The sequence below is a fragment of the Cyprinodon tularosa genome, unplaced genomic scaffold (assembly GCF_016077235.1).
Source record: "Cyprinodon tularosa strain WSP-4 unplaced genomic scaffold, ASM1607723v1 ctg52, whole genome shotgun sequence".
Lineage (NCBI taxonomy): Eukaryota > Metazoa > Chordata > Actinopteri > Cyprinodontiformes > Cyprinodontidae > Cyprinodon > Cyprinodon tularosa.
In genome coordinates this window covers 632164-653696 of record NW_024039252.1, presented here as the reverse complement: position 1 = coordinate 653696, position 21533 = coordinate 632164, and the positions used below count along the sequence as shown (strand labels likewise).

Genomic DNA, 21533 nt, shown 5'->3' with positions numbered 1-21533 from the left:
CCTTAATTTGTCACATTTTAATTTCTCACTGGTACAAGTGTTTTCTATATGGTACGGCTTGCAAGAGATACCTGTAAACAATTTCAAATAACCTGGGGATGTTTTCCTACTTTTTTTATCTTTGACATTTTCAGGAATGAAGTGATCTCCACCTCCCGGAGGTGATGTTTCATGCATGATTATATTGTTTTACTGCGTGTGAAAAGACAAGTGCAGTACATGAAAGACCTATAGCATTCTGCTGTGAAACAGGAGGTTATGAAAGGAGAGCAAGAATGAGCTTGGGGGACAAGACAATCATTATCCTCAACCTGTTCTGTGCTCTACTGACAGTCCCATGTGAGTGCATGATGACATGATCTCAAACACATGTGCTCTTCATATATATACATGTGTTGTTTCTTATAAATGCTAAGAGTTAAAGGAAATTAAATGTGTCACACGATGCCCTTTCAGAGTTTTTGCGTTAACATTAAAACAATGTCAGAACCTTTGTTCTTTTCTCTCATGTTATAAGCACACATTTCTAAATATTTCTTTTTGATTTATATTTGATATAGCAACCCAAAATATTGGGATTACTTTGAAGTGGAAACATGTATACAATTTTGGAAATTATTTTTGCAAATACAATTCTGGCAAATGAATGATATTTATTTGTATTCAACTGACTATAATCTGATACCCCTTAATGAAACCCAGTCCAAAAAAACACAGGTTTCTCCTCATTATCCATGGAGCGAATAGAGTCCACCTTTATGCAATTTAGACTCAGTATACAGAAGTTTTGAGTCAGAGGTTTTGTAATTTAAGAAAATGAAAGAAAACAATACATGGATTTTATTAAGTTTAAAACGGGCTTTGTTTACAGAACTTTCAAAGGATCAAATATCCCAATGGCAACTTTCTAATCATATTCCATTTTATTACTGAAAAGCTGCCAAAATATGTCCACTCACCTGATCTAACAGGCCAGAAAGAAAGCACGGTGCTTTTCTGGACATGCATTAAGGGTCTATATTTTGGGGAAATTACTCTGTTTGCAACAATTACTCAACATATATGATCAGGTTTTAAACCTTTTCTGATTTTGGAAAGAATAAAACCATTAGAAGTCTAGCTTAAAGCCGTAGAATTACTCAGTGAGTATTGCAAAGAAAGTCTCTGATTAGGGATGTCTTGATACAACTTTGTAATTCCCTGTACAATGCAAACAGTGCAGCATTGAGTATTGACCTAATAAGATATTACCAAGAATTGAACACACTTTTATTACTAAATTTTTTATGAGGAATGTTAGAAAAGGTTTAAATTATTCAAACAAAGAAGAGTAGATAATAGGTAACAAATTAGTTACGTAAACATGGAGGAATTTTGTCAAATCGATAGGATTCCCATGGCGATTGTGGAAGCATGATGATGTGGAGAAACTGTAAAGTAATGGATTTATATTTTTTCCAACTTACAACCACTACTTGTTGTAACTTGACAAAACATGAAACATTTAATGGAGTATAATTAGCTTTGTGAGGCAGTACAAATGCTCTTTTTTCTGAGTTTATGACTTTTTTATGGACTAAAGGAGAAGTCTGGTCATATTCAGATTTCAAACTTCTGAAAATACTTTAAATATAAAATTATTACATGCTATTCCAAAATTTATAAGTGTTTTTAATTAAGAGTAAATTAATAAAGACATTCATGTTTGTCAAAAAACTACTGCCACCTACCGGTTTGTGACGTCACTTTGCGGTATCGGCTGTTAAGCAAGTCCCATTGCTGTATCTGGTGTTTGTCACTACGAGCTATTGTCCAAATCCTCTTGAAAACATTCTTCTTTGAAATGTTGCCTACATATTACATGTTTTTTCTCTGGCCAGAAGTTTGATGGCAAATCCCCCCTCTTCAAGTCAGCAATCCAACGACTGACCCATCCGTGGTGAAACATGAATCGGAAAGGTGAAATAACAAAATTATTTTCACTTTTACCCAATGTATTACAACATCCAACTGCCATGCACCTGGGCATTGTCAGTTTAACTATAGCTCTCTCGAATTTCAATGGTGAAGTCCTCTGGAAATCTTATATAATTGTTGTTGATAAGTAGTTCCCATTGATTTTGCTTGTATAGCGTGGAGAATGATGCTAGGCTTATTACACTGTGACGACATTGCTGGAAGATGTCAGGAGTGAGGTGTTACTACATTTGGCTGGTACTGGACTCAGTGATCACAACGAAAAATATTATTATATTTTTAATGATTAACGCTAAATTCATTAAATCACTGCAAATGTATACATTTTATGTATAAATAATGATCCATTGATTATTCCTTGCTGACCGGACTTTTCCTTTAAATATACATGCAAGGTTAAAACTTTAAAACATTTCCCAACCATTACCCCTCAAGACATCTACTTGATATGGCTGCTTTTTTGTCAGTCTCTCTGAACAGAAAGTTTCTTCAAGCAGTAAGAGAATCCTGTCTTTGCTTGGGCCTGAGTTTGGAGTCTCTTCCTGATCCTCTCTGACTCGCTGGCCCACTTGCTGGCTACCTGAGAACCCTCATATCTCACAGTAGTTGGAAGGGTCAAAGGGCTGGTGCAAGTTGGGGAGAGGAAACAGCAAGGAAACAGAGAGCTGCCATGGCAGGTAAAGGAAAGCAGGGAAGATATTTTATTAATTTGCAGCTGGGATCCTGAAACAGACCAAAGGCTGTGACAGGTATCCAGTGCACCACTCCGCATCCTCCCCCCATGAACTCTACACTGCGAGGGGCTAGCCAATTTTCACCATCCTGTCGAGATGGATGATGGGAGAGCATCCGTCTAATCAGCCCTCCCAGGACCCCCCGCCCAGCTGCCCCCCTCAGACTGACCAGATTGACTCACTCCTGGGTCTGCGTGCCCCAGAATTCAGAGTCCAGTGGAGAAAATCTCTCTTCCTCCTCTTTTCTATTTCCTGGATTTCTCTCTGTTGCCTTTTTTACCCCAACAAAAAATAAGCAGTGAGATGCACATAGTACTACTCCACCTTAAACTCTGCAGGCAGCTCTCCTTTAGTATCTCACACCCTTGTGCGGCCTCAACTTTGCTTATCTCTTACTTTCACCCTATTAAAGTAAAATATTGAGTGAATTGTAAACATTTCATATTCAGCTGATTTTAGGGCTTCAGCTTCTCAAACAATGTCTTGCTGACCTCTGATTACTGTCCACCTCTTGAGTCACAGTATATCCTCTTACCCAATCTCCCTATGTTCCCTCCTGTCCTGCATAATAAACGTCTGAATGGCTTTTCTAAAGAACACAATGAAAAATTTCCCTTTATTAGTTTTTGATGCTGTTGAATTTAAGGTGGCCTCAAGGAATAGATCAACCAACGTTTGTCCCTGGATGTATTAATTAACCAGATTTGTTAACTGATAGATGCACAGTCTTGGCCACAACTTTATTCAGGTATTTCTATAAGTGCAGCTCACTGGTATGTGTGTGAAAAATCCACATTTGTTGTACTCCAGTCTTGCAGAAACTACCCAATGTCTGCAATCGGGAGGATCATCTCAAAATGTTACTCCAAAGAAGAGACAAGAAGTTGCACAACAGCATTGGCAACATTTTCAGCTTAAAATTCCCTCGTTCCTTTTGGGTTGCTGCATATTTTATCCGTCTGTCATCCGATTTCCCTGTATTCTTGGAAGCCGCACAGGATTGTAAGTCATGAGTTGAGTCTTGCTGTGATCAACAGAAAAGTATTTTGACTGGGGTGCCCAATGGCTTCTTTCTCCACTCAGTTACACTCAGGACACATACCTTAATTGGAGCTTCTTTTTTTTCCTTTTGACAAAACATTCATTGAAAGACAACGTAAAGCAACCCGGCTTTAATGAGAGCTGATAGTGACAAGAGCACATCTGCATCATGTTTTAACCCGCCCCTCCACAAATGAGATTCTTCGCTCCCTGTGTGATGGCCATTATTGCCAAGCTGTGACCAATTCAGTGGTTTTAATTAAGCATATTTATAGGTTTCATGGTCACCAGGTCAGCGTAAACAGCTATGTTTGTCATAATGTCTGTTTCGGGCAGAAAGAACGGAATGGAAAAGGGAAGAAGGATACTCAGAGAGAGCTGTGGCAAAAACACTAACAGTGTGGGTTCTTTAAACATGAAAATGCATTGAATTACTTTTACTTATTTCTCAAATGACGGCTCCCAAAAATGACATTTTAGACACTTCTTTTCTCTCCCTTCCTTTGCCTTTCAAAGCTGTTCTTAAGTTTGACGCAGGAGACCTAATTCCCCAGAAGTTTTTCTATTATTAATTTTAAAGTATGCCCCGGAAAATGCCCTAACTGCCCCGAGTCCCTAATGTGTCATACAAAAGCAACGCTTTATGCATTTGTCCCCAAGTGGCTCTCAAAGACCAAATTCTTCCTGAATGTCTTGTCTGCCAAGTGTGACAGCTCTTCACACATTTGAAAGTGGCAAATATATATTTATATTTCCTTTCATTTGACAACTTGTTTTCTTCTTCATCACCCCAGGTTCTTGGATTTCTGGCATTGTTTCAAAAAGCAGCATGACAAAATGAAACAGGAGTGAATTAGGAGGGGGGGAAAAAACTTGTGAGGCACAATCATTAATATTTAAGCTTATTTATAATTATGTACCGCTCTGCACACACTGCTGCGTGCTGTAAACAAGCACATATACCACCTTAGATGACTTGTGATGTTTATCACAATAGTTGTGTTCTACTTTTGTAGGTGGATCAGAATTAGACAGCATGACAGACCTAATGATCCTGGGAGGATATTGTCTTTTGCACGGCATGTATATATGAGCCTCTGTTTGTGGATATACATCTGTGTGCATGCTCTATGTATTTGCCTTTGTCTCTATCTCTCTAAGGGTCTGATATGTGCATGCAAACACAATGTCTGGAGGGAGACATGACAAAAACTCCCAGAAGCCTTTGAGCTCCTCTCTTTTTTGTCTTTTTTTTTTCCTCTGTTGCACCATTGGGGAAAGTTAAATCCAAACAAAGAGGAGACGCTTAGTGTACTGCGCCTGAATCCTTCACCGAAGCCTTTCCTCAAACGTGTCTCTTGTACTTTACTAGGTTGACTTTTTCTGCAACTTTGATAAAAAAACAAAACAATTTGAAGCGTTTCTCAAGGAAAGTCACGCAGGTTTAATTTTCTGTCTGTACTTATTTTGTTTTTTGGTTAACAGAATTTAACGGCATACACAGTAAGCAGCGTTAGATCAGTTATTCCTGCTGGAGTTTGGCCTTCATATTTTAAGAATGCTGAAGTTTAACTTTCTCCATTTAAAAAAAAAAAAACATGAAAATTGTGATTTTGAGGCATTATTTTTTTCCAATTTGGGAAAACAAAAAGAGTGGTTGTATACAAAAAATTAGCATTTCCGGATTTTATCCCCTGATATCTCTTTTTGACAGAGATATCTGACTCAAGCTTGTTACAAAATTCCAAGAACTGGAATCTTTGTTTTTGTTCATAGGTAGCCGGTAAATAGTTTGTTTTTGCTCTGACTATTATGAGCAAAATCAGCTGCTGAACTCCTGGAAATTCCCTTCCACTGTAGCCTTTGTAAAACCCACAAAAGGCAACACAATGGTAGACAGAGGATTTTTAAGTTTGATAAAGGAGGAGGAGGAGAACAAAATTATTTTAAATACAGCTTGGAACACATATTTCCATATAATCTCAAATATGTCACAAAAACAAATACTTTAAGATTGAATTTTTTAATCCAATCTCAGCAATTCCTTCTAACTCCTGTAATGAAATGTGAAATCAAGCCTGTATGTAAGCTAATGTTGTAGTCAAGGCCACATAGTCTGAGACCGAGAGCAGAGCTTGTCAAGGCAAAGACGAGATCAATATGTCAAGGGAGCTGAGACCATTTTCAAGGGCAATACTCTAATCATAATAATGGTAGTTAACAACTTAATGTATAATATAGATAGTAATGCAATAAAACCTTTCAGTCAGGTTCTCTGCCACAAAGCTTTGATGAGCCAAAACTTGAACTTTCAACTGCATGCAACTTGTCCAACAAATTTGACAAACCATTAAAAAGCAAACAGTCAAAAATGTGAAAACTCTGAAAATTAAATCCACCCAGGTAAGCATTAACTGACTTGGCCTTAGCTGCAGGCAAAAGAAATAGAAGAGGGAGGTGGGTGTCTTGAATGCATCTAAATTTCTTTCTTTCTGTGTGTTTAGATGCATCAATATATTTGCACTGGAAAATATTTCCCTTCCCTTTTACATCCCTCTTATCCTCTTGTCCCCGACACAGAGGAGCAAGGGTGGCAACATTGAAATTTTTTCTGTATTGGTTGCAGCCTGATGTTTTATGTCTACATGCAGAATAATAGGGGTGGTGCAGCTGTGTTTTGACTAGTCTTAAGAAACAAACTTGTTTCTAGGATGTCCAAGACCATGACAAGACTGAGTATAACTGTACTGTGATTACCGTAATACTACAAGACCAAGACTTGGAAAATATCTCAAGAAAGGTATTAAGACAACGACATAGCCTGGGGTGTTGGCCATTACATGGTTTATAACAAAGTTTTGTTTGCTGCATCATGATAAAAAATTTCCACACTTTCATATACCTTATTAAGTGAGTTTTGGTGGTTTAAGAATCAAACAGATTTCTATTATTTTTCTCCTGCTGTTTATTCCTGCATTATTGCAAGGATAGTTACTATAATTGAAATGCCATTACTTCTTGTTCTGGTGAAATGGAAACATTTTCTCAGATTTATTCACTACAATGTGCTTTGCTCATCATATTTCACTCTGCTTACAAAATTGATTTGACTAAATAATTTTGTTTTTAAATGTTAATTTAGGGAGGAACATAAATTAATAGGATTTTATGAAAACAAAAAATACAGAGTTACAACAAGACACTTGTAGGAGAGGAAATTGAGTATGAGAATGGTGTCAGGCAGTTTAATGGGAGAGTCCAGCAATGAACAATGTAAAACCAGGAACTTACTTAACTTAAAGTACAAGAAGACTGAAGAAGGGAAACAAATTACATTTATGAACTAAACTTAGACATAAAGAAACCATCAGCCTAGGGAGAAAAAAAAATGATTCAACAGAAGTATTACTAAATGTACAGAGAGCTGAACACAATAAAAAACTAGAAACTGAACTCAAAAGCATTAAATAATATGAAAAGACCTTAATGAACAACAAGGAAATCCTACAGTGCTGTTCAAAATATTTGTTTGGGGTTTTTTTTCAAATTTTATTCTGTATTTGCTTAGAGGCTAATTTAAATTTTCCAGATCATAAATATAAAAATTTCAAAACAAAGATAATCTTAAGGTATTGGCATCATACTTTGTTAACTTAGGAATGAACTAAGATTAAACTTTTTGAATTGGCTGCGTTCAGTTTCACTATCCACAGCAAGGACTGGTAACTGTCAGGCCTGTGGAATCAATTAAATCAAGCTTGTCTCGCAAAGTGAATTGGATATGATATCTCATGTAGTAATACATTATTTTTCAAGATAAAATCTAATAAATTAATAATGAGTAAGTAAATAATAACTCTGTCTGGAAAAGCATCACAAAACAATTTTAAAGGTTTTAGCACTCTAGAAAACCACAGTGCGAATCATTTTCCTCAAATGGAGAACACATAAACATTGGAGAACCTTCCTAAGAGTGATAAGCCTAACAAAAATACTACAAGAATGCACTGATTGATTCAGAATGCAATTTAAGAACCCAGAAGAACAATGTGAAACATTGCAAGTTTTATTTTGGCTACAGTGAGCATTAACATATTCAAAAAGAGGCAAATAAATACCGTCCATAAGAGAGATCCAAGCACAGATGCTGCGTTATGTTTAAAAAGATTAATCCTGTTGATCCTCAAGAAAAGTATCCTTGAGACGGACAAAATAAAACTTAATTTAGAAGGTGTGCCTCCTGTTAGTTCTGACCTAAAACTTGTACAGTATAAAACAAAAAAAAATTATACTATCAGTTAAACATGATGGTGGCGTAATTGCCTTGGGCTGTTTTGCGGCTTTAAAACCTAGAAGATTTTCCTTAATTGATGGAACCAGGAATTAAGATCTCCTCTAGAAAGGCCTGAAGGAACATATTCCACCTAGTAGTTCACAACAATTCAGGCAGGTCATACAGAAGTGCAGTTATCCAAAGTACACCAGTAAGGAAACTCAAAAAATAAACTAACCAAAAATTAAATAAAGGTTTTGCGTTTGTCTGGTTATAATCTGAACTTCAGTACGATTTAAATGCTTTGGTATGAACCTGGGCAGGACATTCATGCTTTAAAGCCTTTTAATGCAGCTGAATTAAGAACATTTTGAAAGGAGAAATGTGATATACCCTTTGAGATGTTTGCATCCAACCATTCATCCATCCACCATCCAACCATCCATCCATCCACCATCCATCCATCCATCCATCCATCCTCCACTCATCTATCAACCCATCCATCCATCCATCACCTACCCATCTATCCATCCAACCATCCATCCATCCATCCTCCACCCAACCATTCTTCCACCCATCCATTCATCCATCCATCATCCAGCATCCATCCACTCATCCATCCAACCATCCATCATCTTTCCATCCATCCACATCATCCATCATCCATCCATCCACTCATCCATCATCCATCCATTCATCCACTATCTTCTTTATAATCCTTTGTATTTACAGGTTCCATGTTTGAAGTGTTTCACATTTTTCAGCTAAAATAATTGGGGACTCCAATGTGGGGACATTTTAAATGTCAACAACATTACTAGATGTATCAGCTAGAAGACCTTTTTTTCTTGACTGGTAAAATAGAAAATCCACTGTATCTTGTATTAGCATGAAAATGCAAGGTTTTATCCCTGTCTATGACTGCCTTTGCAGTTGAAAAGCAGGGGCGCGCTCTAATATCCCTAGTCAAAGTCTGTCCCTGTCTGAAGTGGTTAAATGTGAAAGTAATTGTGTTTTGTTTCTGGGACTGACATGCGGAACCCCACGGACCCCATCTCCCTCCTAGTGACAGGCAGAGATCCTCCCCCCTCGCTCTGTCTAATTAGAGGATGTAGCCCAGGGCTCGTGTCCCAGGAAGACCCATCCCCCTCCCAAGATGGTTCCCCTAAGAAAGCCCTTAATTGGGTTCTTTAGTCATAGTCTTCATTTTGGCTGGAAAGGCATCTGTGTGTTGCTATCACCTCACAATACAGTTTGTATCGCTCTCTTGTGTTTTTTCTATTCCTCTTTTTCTCTGTTTTTTTTCTCCCCATCACTGGCCTTCTCTCCATCTATGCTCCCTCTCCCCTCTCCCACTCTCTCCTCACTTAATGAGGCCCCATAATAACACAGCAGTTGAGCAGTTGTTTTGCTACCTCAGTCAAACAGCAGGATCACTGCATAGTGTGTTTCTAGTACCATTCACTTGTCTACTTTGACAGGGTAATGAGTATCATTTGGAGGTACAAAAGAGTTGGGCCACAAAAAAAGGCGCTGTGCCGTCATCTCCGGTTACACCTCAGAAGTGCTGGCTCCAAGTGCGTCGATGTCTCAAAGTGTTTCAAACGTTATGGATTCAAGATGTATTTTTATAGCCGCTCAGTATGACTACATGGAATACAGTGAAATCCATTGCTGTTGTCATCTCCTTCCTCGCCTAGTGCTGTTACAGTATGACCATGACTCCCTGGATACCTCCCTCAAACAAGACTGTCTGTTACCAAGGAGACTGGTCTGGTTGTGGTGCAACAGTGTTTTGGGTCAGCCCTCCCCGTGGCCCGATAAGTGATGACTGTGGAGAATGCCAGCTGCTGTTTTACTTATTTATATGATTTTTTTTGTTCTATTCATTGGCTAAACGAACCAGCAGAAAGACTGGCCTAGGGTCAGAGACGAGAAGGATCATCCCTCAGTGGACAGGTCGGCTATATAGAAAGAACAAACAAAGGACTGAGTCAATACTGGACAGCAAGCTCACCCCACCATTAAAGTACAAAGCAGCAATGTAACACTCCTCTTTTCCTCAATTTTTTCTTTTTCCAAATACTGAAAAACAACTTAGTGTTTTGGTGACATATTTTGAAAAAGTAAAACTATGAGGGATTTCCTGACTAACAGGCGCTGTATACGGCGCTGTATATGTGTTTTCTCTCATTTAAAATGTTTTTGGGGAAGGTTTTAACCTTAAGATTAATTTATCATTGCAACTTTACGTTTTTTTTTTTCCTGTTCTCATCACTATTTCCTTTTCATTGAGGTCACCTGGTGCTGTGTTGCCATGGAAGCACGCCCATGAGTAGTGCTGGCAAGAAACTGGTGTTTTCAATCAGCCTTATATGGAAAATCCTCACTGACTAAGAGTGATGTTTGTGGTTTTGGTCGGGTTTAGATTATTGTTGTAGAGGTTTAACTCGGTTAACTGTCCCTCAACTAGAAAATGTATTTCTACCTCTTAATTGGAAATGGTGTAGTCTACGGCTCTAAAAAGCTAGGTTGTTTTAATCCATGCCCTTCTGCTGCAAAATTCCAAAAAGGCTCTTGACCTGACCTCAAACCTTACAGAAATTTTCTAGAATATTTTCACAACATATTTAAAAGCAGGGCTCTAGTAAAATAATGCACCGGTTATACCTTGCTACACCTCGGACATCGTGGAATACACTAGCTGATCACCCTTCCAGCTGATCCAAGCTGTTTAGATTTTTTATGAATATGCTGGAACAGTCTATGAGCACAGCTGTATTTTTTGTTCCTAAATATATATAAAAAACTGTGACTTCATAACATAGATGACTTAGTCTGTCCTGATGGACTTGATGTAGCTTCCAAGCTAGACCCAGGAACAGCATACATGACGAAGTAGACGGTGATACAGCTGCTTATAAAATTGCAGGCAGATAAAAAACCCAGGGAAAGCTAAATTGCCTTATTTTTGTCAGTAGACCAGTGTAAAAATTCTATGCGTTTCTGAAAAAATCAAGTTTATAAGATGGCAGAGGTCCCCTTTGAGTATTTATGACACCTGATAATTTTGTTTCTTTTGAAATGGCTTTACATTAGAGAGTTTTATAATATCAATGTAACTAATATACAGGTATGTCCCAAGTTTATGCAGGGTGTAATTTTAAACATATTCCTTAGAATATAGATTGCTGTAGAAAAGAAAAGCTGCATAATGGGACACATTCCGTTCAATTCACCAGTTAGCTCTGCGTATATTTAAGGTGCAAACGGCTTTATTTGTTCGAGAAACCGTGAAAAGGCCATGGTTTAAAAAGTCATTATTGCACAGCTAGGTCTCCAACCACTCAATAAAATCTGGCTTTAAAGTTACACCAGATAGAGAGAGCAGAAAAATACACTTAACATGCTCATCAGATATTACCATAATGCTAAAACTTTAAGATAAGGATTAAGCACAACATCTTGCTCTCTATGATCGTGGACAATTTAAAGATTTTCTCTAACACAGCAGGATCAGATGAAAGAAGCTTCTGTCTCAGAGTCCAGTGGCCTTTCTCTGCAGAGCTGATGCAAGAGATGCACCTCTGTTGCCTCACTGGAGACCGTGCACTATCGATGGAGACCAGAGGAATGGGAAATGACATAAAGAATGATTAGTTAATAAATCAGCTCCCTAGCCGACTTGCTCTTTCCTGGGTTCTGCTCCTTCACCAATCGTTCCCCATTACACCCTCCCTCCCCCTCTGCAGCAGCTTTAAATCCTGAAGACACGTTGCACCTGTTTGCATGGGTACACCAGACCCCTGCCGGGTGTTCTCCCTCCTCTTCCACTACCCCTGAGGGCGCTGCATTGGGGTGATGTAATCAGATGAAAGCCTTGGTTTAGCGATAGCATGGAGCCTAGATGTGCGAAGAAGAGAGAGGAGAAAAGGGGTGCTTGCTCCTCAGAAGGCCAAGGCGGGTGTGTGTTATCGATCAGCGCAAAATTTAATTTAGTGTAGAATTGAGTTGCTACGGTTTACCAGAACACTGCTGGTAACTACAGCAGGCCTGTGTGGCCAGCAGGTGGTTGAAAGGATCGAGGAGGAGATTAAGGGTTGAATTTAAGGGAGGGAAATGGATGATAAGGGGAATGGCACAGTTTCAGGGGGAATAGAATCGGAGTTAGGATGAGAGCTAAAAGGCTTAATGGAGGGCAACTAATCCTAAATTGCCGCAATTCTAGTGTGACACCATTAGTGACATCCTCTTTACGGGTGCAGTGGACATTTTGCTCATTTTCTTACAAAAAGCAAGAAGTTAACTGCATGTGTGGTATCTAATTTGGGGCTGCACGCTGTAGGTATTTAGGGCACCCACCAATTGTGCAGAAGTAACTTGAAGAACTCGACAAGGATAAAGATTGGAAAGCGGATTTCCTTCCTCCCCTTTCCCTCTCTTCCACCCCTTTGTACTTATACACAGAACAGTTTATAGCTACTCTGCAGAGTTCAATATCCTCAGAGATAAAGGTATCAGTTTCATTTTCTCTGAACGTTTTTTTTTCCTCTCCCTTTTTTTTTTTTCTATTTCCCTTTAGTCTGCATGGCTGCCACAGCCACTGAAGTCGTTTAACACCGTCCTTGAGAAAGCCCTCAGTGTAAAAACTCCTGGCATGTTTAAGGAAAAAGGTAGAATGCAGTGTGTGTCAGGCGGAGCTGGGACATTCAGACAGGGGGGGGTGCGTTCCCCAGAGGCGTTATTTTCCCCTCTAATAGCTGTTACGAGCCCTACATTATATCCAAGGAGCTACATTCCTTTGGGGTCCAGACAGAGGAACACTGACACACACTCCCACCTAGATGGACTGACACACTCACACAAAGGCATGCACACTCAGTTGAGCACAAATTCTCTCTGTTTCTTTCTTTTGCACACACACACAAATACACACACACAGTCAGTTCTAGCTGCTTTGCTCTCCTCCCGTGTCAATATCCTGCCATTTGAAGTCACGTACTGCAGGGGCTTCTGGGAGTCACTGAGGAGCCAGCCTGACGGGTAATGGGCCGCATTCATTAATAAGGTTGCCGTGCTCCTGTCCCTCCTCAGCCACACCAAGGATGTCTTCACCGTAGGGGAGGAGGGGGTTGAGGTGAGGTGAAGAGAGAGAGGGAGAATCCCGTAGGGAGTCTCCTCCCAGACTCACTTAAAGGAGCTTTATTTCAGCAAGAGAGGGGAGAGGAAAGCAGGAGGAGCTGTCCAGGAGCCTCCTCCTATAAAAAAAGGACACCGGAGAGCTGCGTTAACCTGTACCGGGGTCATAGTCCTGCTCCCCGTCAAACAGCTTATTACCCCACCTGTCGGGATGTAATCACGCTGGCTAAAAGGAAAACTGTTGAGGTGTTTAAATGCTTTATGTGGAGGCAGCTGAAATGGTAAAAGCGTAAAGAGCGAATTCAAGGGGGGGGGGGGGGGGGGGGGGGGCTAATAGCCATCTCTCAGTCCTGCCTGACGGATTCAGTACCAACCGTATTGAAGGTATCTACTTTGGTAAACCGCTTCACCAACGTTGGGGGAAATATGTAATAGTAATTAAACCAGTGACTGTGGAGGACAATGGATTAAAATGAACTCATTGACATTGTCAGGAAACCCATTGGTAGTGAGCCAGTATCATGATGGTTGTAGCTATCAGAAGATCGGTATACTGAGGTCGTAGAAATAGTCATGGTTTAACCTGTGCCCCAAATTGTGCTTAGAATATTCCCCCAGATCATCACACCCCTGCCAAAAGCTTGAAGCATGGGTACCAGGCGTTATGGATCCCTGCATTAATGCTGTTTAGGCTGAATTCTGACCCTACCATCTGGACCTTGTAGATTAAATTACTCACTGAACCAGGTTACGTCTTTTAATTAGTTGTTGTCTCTTTTTAAAAAGCTTTTTGTGAATCGAAACCTTTGTTTAATGTTATTGCCTGACAGGAGTCGCCTTCTATGGTCTTTTGATGCAATACCTTCAAAAAGAACTCAGTAGGTCCAACATGCTGTATGTTCAGATATTATCTTGCATACATTGGTTGCTTTTGTCCACAAAACAAGACACACATATCTGCTGAACAGACATTTTCTCTTTACTTATGACCCCTGTAAATCTGATTCCAACTTAAATGCCTATATACATGGAGTTTCTGCTTTGTGATTGGCTGGTTTCACTTGTTGGAAAGCAATTTAACAGGTGCACCTGATTAATCGGCCTGTGATTGCATGTGTGAAATCAAAAAGGGACAAGTCCACTGTGATCTTTGTGTATTTCTGCATGCATGTGGGATGATGACTGTGTGACAGGTGTGTTTAGTCAATGGCAGTTTAGAGAGTCCAAGGCCATGTTTTAAACAGAGCACAGCAAGTGGGGCATGTAGTTTGCATTAAAGGGATTAGCAGTCACTTCAAAAGATGACCTGGATTCAGCCCACCAGGGACACCCGTTACACACACCCTGGTCCACGCTCCCTTTAAAGAATCTGGCACAGCTGCCCCACTACAACCCCACTCTCAACTCTGTGTATCTGTTTGTGTGTGAGTGCATATGCATATACTTCAATGAAACAGCCTAACAGAGTTTTAGATTCGTACCTAGTGATGGTGTCATGGTTAACTGTGCAGCAAAATATACTCACAAAAGTGTGGAGGATCAAATCATCAGCGGTCTCAACTGTACCTCTTAACTTTTTTCATCTACAGGATACATCTATAGTACATTCATTAAATGGGGGTACCCCCAAGGAAGATATTTTATATCAGGTGTGTCAGGGCTTTGTTATGGATTTGTTGTCATGGTGGCAGGCTTTGCCTGGGAGTAGGAAACAATCTGTCAGTTGTGCTAAATGATGTGGTTAGATCAGAACTGGAAACAGGCTGGTTTGAAATATTCTAAATAATGTTCTGTTGAAATTGTATAGGGAGTGTAACTCAAATAGGCATAAAAAGATACACATCAAATGTCACACAACTGTTATTTGCTGTTAATTTACAATTGAAGGAGCAAGTTTGACAGCCTATTATCCTAAATAAACTACAACTTTAAAACCTTGCTGACTCTACAGTATCTCTCTCTCATCTTTATATATATATATATATATATATATATATATATATATATCAGGAAAAGGGTGCATTTGCTTTGAGTAATAATGTTTCTCCTGCATTTTTTGTATGTTTTGCAGAACCACACATTGACTCAGCACAGCAGCTAACGTGGCAGAGCTCAGTGCCGTGACCAAGAACAAGGATTGCATGACGCACAGAACAATGCCTGACCGCCAATTATCGTCGGAGCGTTTTCCCACTGACTGACTTGTTCTGAACTTTCGATTCAGCCACGCTGTCAGAAAAAAACACTACAGAAGAAGGAAGAAAAAAAAGAAGTTACAGAAACAGTGAAAGAACTTAAAAGAAACCTCTGTGTTCTTTACTGGTAATTGTGTCCAAATAAAGAAAAGGTAATATTCTTTGTACATAGAATTTCCTCATGTGTTGCTTATCTACAGGTATATTACAATCTTATACAGTATTTGCCAATGTACAGTTAAAATGTTTGTCTAAAAAAAAAAGAATAAAGGAGGGAAAAAAAAATATCATTAAATCTGTTAAACAAAAAATGGGTTTTGATCCATTGTAAGAAGCGGGGTGCCACTGGGAGCACAGGACTCTTTTCATTACTGGCACTCCTTCGTGATAAATGCAGACACAGTCAATCATGATGAGGTAAACCTGTAAAAACGGGATCTCGATTCACCAGCGTAGGCAGATATCTTGTCTGTGTGTCTGTCATACAACAAGCATGGCTGCCAGAGGACGAGCTATGGGATGACAGCGCAACAAATCTGCTTTGTCTATGCTGAAATTCATGTGAGATTCAGGAGAAAAAAATAGAGAAGAGGGGGAAAAAAACTAACAGGTCAGGGGACAGGCAGGATGCTGATATATGCAAACGCAGTGACACAGATTTAGAAAAGGCTAGCTCCTCTGGTTGGCTCGTGAATAGAGGCGTGAAGCTCCCATGTGGCTCTCAGAGCATGGGGAAATCTCCAGCTCACTGATTCAACCTGTACATTTTCGTTATTAATGTTTACTGCTTGTTGAAGCCAGAAGATTACTGGAATTTTCCTTTTTTTTCATGTTTTGTTATTGGTGTATTTTCAACTATTTAAATTTAGGGGCATGAAGACTGAGTCTCATCTCAGACTGTCTCGGGGATTCCAACGCAGTTCCAAAATGGCTAGTTCCAAATCCCTGGCTCTCCTGGAGAGTGCCCACCCATCCCTCTTTCTTTGCACCATCTCATCGCCCAACACTCAAACTGGAAGCCACCATATAAAACTCCGAATCCACCCTGTATTATAAATGTTTTGCATTCATTGAACCTGAGATGCACTTTTGTATGAAACTTTTATGTTTTGACATTTTGACTGAAATAATTCGTATACAGTTTACAGGAAACCACCATCTCCTGAAGCCAAAAGGAAAGTTATCTCTGATGTTATTGAAATGTATTGTAAAATATAGAGTTCTGTATTTGGCAGAGCTCATTTTTTTGTGTTGCACATGTGATGGAAATAATAAAAAATAAACTGTATGAGGACATGCCTCTAGTGTTTGCTGTATTTCTAAAAGCTCTTTGCATGTGTGTGAGAAAGAGAACATTTAACCCATCAGACAGGTCCTATGGCAGCACAAGCACGACTATCTTTCAAAGCTTGCACTGTTTTTTTTTTTTATATTGTATCAAATTGCATCCTATTTTTTCGTACTCCCTCGTGGCACTCACTAACGAACATCTGAGCATCTTAAGGGAGGTCTTTGTTATTAATGACTCCATTACCCATCACCCTGTGCGGTCCCATTCTACACACCCTTGCGTTAGGCCTATTTAGGGAGCCTCCAGCACTCCGGGGGACCTGGGAAAAGATTCTCCTGCCTTCACCGAATGGGACATTAGCATCTGTCTGTCTGAACAAATGATTCATCAGTGGTGACACAAAATGCTGCCTATTAAATATCCACGCTTTCCCTTTTTTTAAAATAAAACATTCATTGTGAAATTTAAAGCTATTTTTGCTAGAACAAGAGTCATATTATACAGAATTTATATGATATGATGACAATAAATCAAGCCACACCCCTTTTTTAATTAGTTTCTGTGCAAATATTTCAATGTCCAGTTGAAAAACTGCCTCTCGCCTGTGGATAGCTGGAGATAGGCACCAGCACCCCTCGCGACCCCACTTGGGGTATGTAGTTTAAAATGTTTAAACTACAGGACATTTGACCTCACATGACCGTTGGCTAACTAGGCTTAAATTATCTGATTTCTCTAATTTTTGCCATTGAACTAAAGGGCTATTTAACAGTTTGCATTAAATTTACTTTACTCAAACTAAATGGAATGTACATGAATGTAATTATTTAAAACAGAATTACAATGATTAAAATGTTCCTGTTTATTAAAACAGAATAACAAAGTAAGATATATTGCAAGAAACAGCATATCCTAAGCAATTATATATATTAAGCTAATTTACATTTAAAATTTTATTTTTTTTCTTAAATGGCATGTACTTATATAGCGCCTTTATTCAAGTCTGGAGACATGACCAAAGCACTTTACACTACATTCATTCACCCATACACTAATAGTGGCAAGCTACATTGTTGCCATAGCTGCCCTGGGGCTCACTGACAGAAGCGGGGCTGCCATACACTGGCGCCACCAGGCCCTCTGACCACCATCAGTAGACAATGCAGGTGAAGTGTCTTGCCCAAGGACACAACAACACTGAAAGTTAGAGTCAGGGCTTGAACCGTCAACCCTTCGATTTTAGGGCAATCTCCTACATCCAACGCCACTGTCGCCCCAAATCACCTTATGGAGGCTGAAGAGGAGGAACAGAGCTCTAAACATGGTCTTAGTTGTGATTAACAGTTCGACTGAAAGCAGCACTTCAACTTACAGTCAACATAACGAACATTGAAAGAGATCACAGTGGTGACCGTTTTTTGATGGAGCACCATCTTCATGAAAGGCAGAGGAACAGGGGGGACTAAGGGGAAGGTTCTGTGGAGGAGGCCAGCGACCCTCAGTCATAGAGGTCATTCATAGCTGAGATTCCCGAGGCTCCTGGTGTGACTGAGCTTCCCGGCGCCTCCAACCATGGAATAGGGACAGGTTCTGAGTGGTAAGTTAACATTAGTTTTTTAGATGATAGGTCAAATGAAGGTTAAAGGAAACTGTTAAAACTACGGACAGTATACACTCACTCCATTTGATATGAAGGTGTGTAGAGATAGAGGTATTTATAAGCCAGAGCTACTCACCTCAAGCCATGTGACTTAAAATCAGTTACCTTACACTCCTTAAAGACCATTTAAATTGAGTTGTACCATTTTCTTCTAAACACAATATAAATGTCATACATGAATTGCTCTAAATGTCAAAGGCCTCTAATTCTTTTACAATTGAGTTGCAGAGTTTGAATTAAAAAATTGGGTTTGATTATTTCTGTGTTTCCGGATTTCATGTCTAAACCAGAGGCTAGATGCCGTCGTGGGTCTTCCTTCAGCTGCTCCAGCAGTACGGTCAAAAATAACTGTGGAAATATTTCAGCTTCAGCTCAAACAGTAGCAACAAGCTGTTTTGCAGGTGGGTAGAACCATAACTATGCTTAAACCTTAGAAACAACCCAGAATAGAGATGCAGGGTAAATGCGGTGATGTGGAGATGAAGAGGAAAAGGTTCTGCTAAACATTTTGTATCTATCCTTTCCATTGTTAGTTTATGGAAATGACTCAGAGTCTGTGGCGGAAATTAGAAGGCCAAGTCTAATGATGTGACGCCAGCTGTAGTGTGAAAAACTACTGCTACTTTACATGGACTTTACACATGAGGAGGGCAGCTAGGATATTAGACACAAAAGTAGGATTGCAACAAATTAGCAGTAAATTGTCAAAACAATATCAATGGCTTGCAGATAGGACCATTAGGAAACCATGCATACAGTATTTCATTGAAAATGGTAAATTCTACAGTGAGTTGGCTCCAAACAGTTTTGATATTTATTTATTCACGCATGTTTTGCATATGATGTTAATTTTTAAGTTTTTATACTGTACATTCTACTATACTTTTTTATTAAGCTATAATGGTCTTCCTGTTTTTTTTATGAATATTAGATCAGCCTCATAGAAATAAACACAAAGTAACTTTCCAATATAGCTGAGTGAATTAACTATTACTTGTTTGTTTTCACTCAGATGTCCAATGTCCAGGCTTCTCATGAGCTGAAACATTACATCTCTATAATGAAGATTAGATCAATAATGGACCTACTGCAACCCCACATCCATATCAGAGATGGTTCATCCCAGCATTAAACTGTCACAGGATATGCAAGCTGGGCATCTATTAAACAACTTTTCTAGCATCTCCCTTTGCCAGACACTTTTAATAAGCTTCAAGGGCATTTGAACAGATCCAGAACTTTGCTTTGCCAGAGACGGACTGGCCCACATCATCCATTACATTAAATTGGGTGGTGGCCTCCAGCTCATATTTATGATTTAATTAAATTCACTTGTGAGGCGTATCAAAACCACTGCGGCCTGGCTTTTAGCGCACACACGTGCATGGCTACATACATTAGTGCACAGAAGCTCTGTGTTACTGACACACGACCAAGTGCAGGACTTTGTAGGTGCTTTGGCAGAGGGTTCTCTAGGGTTCATTTAAAGCAATATAATTACACAGCTCCCAAGTATTCTTCCATCAGAAAGCAGCAGAATGGATGGCTTGTTCAGAGATAACTCAGCCTGGCTGATCCTCTACAGTGCAGTCACACCGCACATAACCTTAATGCAAGTGGCACTTAATGTTGCTAAGAGCCCAGCCAATCCTTAATGAAACTGGCCAGTGGGGCCAAATGTTTGGGAGTAGCTGAAATGATGTTGTTTTTATCTGGGATGTGTTTAAAATAGCATTTTTGTTTGTTTGTAATAGTTTTTTTAGACTTAAGAGCCACATACCTGGAGTCCCCTGGAGGAAAAGCAGCAGTCTGTGTTAAGACTTTATTAAAGAAATATGAGCTCTAGCTGAAGCTGTGCAGTACGCTGCTGTCCAGAAAGGTAAAAATATGGCCTTTCATCCCATTTGAACAAATATACATTCAGTACTTCTCCCTTGTGTTTCGGTGTCCTTGCTATTGCTCTTCTTTGGTGTAAAATTTAGTTTGGTGAAAACTCCACATTGTTAGGCTGTGCATTCCTCTGGCTGAAGGAGACCTCAGAGATCTCTTATGGTATTCAATATGTGCGCCCAAGCATGAGATCCAGCTCCATTTGGCTGGGAGATCCACAGGGACCGTCTGATGTAACCTAATCTCTCACACCGGCACTTCACATCCAAAGAGCCATCTTTTCACTTCAGAACTATGTCAGCAAAATGGACGCCTCAGTCCCACCATGACGCCCCACCTGGATGTTGGTGATAAACGGAAAGTATTTGATGTTGCCCTGTGGGCATCTGTAAATTGGGACTTTGTTTGTTTTAAATGACAATGGTAATAGTTTTAACACAACTGAAATTTAGCATTTTTCTTTCAAATGAATAAAGGTGAAACTATATAATGATAACAGCAGCTAAAGATTTTTCTCAAGGTCATGCATCCGATATCTTGCTCTCATTAGGGGGGGAAATCTCTCTGTATGAATGTAGGAAGTGATTAAAATATTATCATGCTAGACTATGATAAGAATAAGAAAAAATTTAAATACCTTCATTTTACTTTAAAATTTAAATAAAACATTAGAAACAAGTTTATATTCCAGCATTTATTCCCAGACCATTTGTTTTGGATGGTTTAGATGCTGTTGCTTTTTTTTTTTTTTTTTTTTTTTTTTTTTTTTTTTTTAAGCACTGAATGGCCTGGCACCATCTTTCTATCTGTACTTTTGAAAATCCACCAGTCCAGCCAAGCTCATGGTCTGCTGGTCCACATCCGCTTGAGGTCCCTCACTCTAGGTGGAAACCAGTGGGGGGATCAATCTTTTTCAGTGGTTGGTCCAACATGGTGGAAAAGACTGCCTTTCATCAGCAACATGCCTCGATTCAAAGCCAAACTAAAGACTAGAAATTATACACTTTACATTTTTAGAACTTTGATTTTTTTTTAACTTGTTTGTATTTTCACCTTTTTAGTTGACCCTATATTTCTTTTAATGTCTTCTGCTTTTATTCTGAAAACTTAGGTAAATGCAAGTTGTTCAAAAGTGCTATATAAATGAAATTTATATAGAAAATGCTGTGTTGACCTAACCACCTTATACAGCAGATTTTTATTAATTAGTAAAGGTCGCCAAAAGAAAAGGAAACTCAGCTAAAGTAAAAGAATATTAAAACAAACAAAAAAAACAAAGAAAGTATATTTAAAAAAATATATGTTTTAATATTTTAAGTGAAATTGCTCAAGA

At 39.2% G+C, this 21533-nt stretch overlaps 1 protein-coding gene across 8 annotated transcripts in view; it reads left to right on the top strand.

Annotated features, from left to right (window-relative positions):
- LOC119795698 (zinc finger protein 521) overlaps window positions 1–16653 on the top strand; it is a 126647-nt gene extending 109994 nt beyond the window's left edge. For all 8 annotated transcript variants that reach the window (XM_038303829.1, XM_038303820.1, XM_038303823.1 and 5 more), the window contains one exon: window positions 15236–16653. In XM_038303829.1, the coding sequence (XP_038159757.1) occupies window positions 15236–15265 (30 nt within the window). In that variant the 3' untranslated portion in view covers window positions 15266–16653. The remainder of the gene's footprint in view (window positions 1–15235) is intronic.
- Window positions 16654–21533: the final 4880 nt, after the last annotated feature.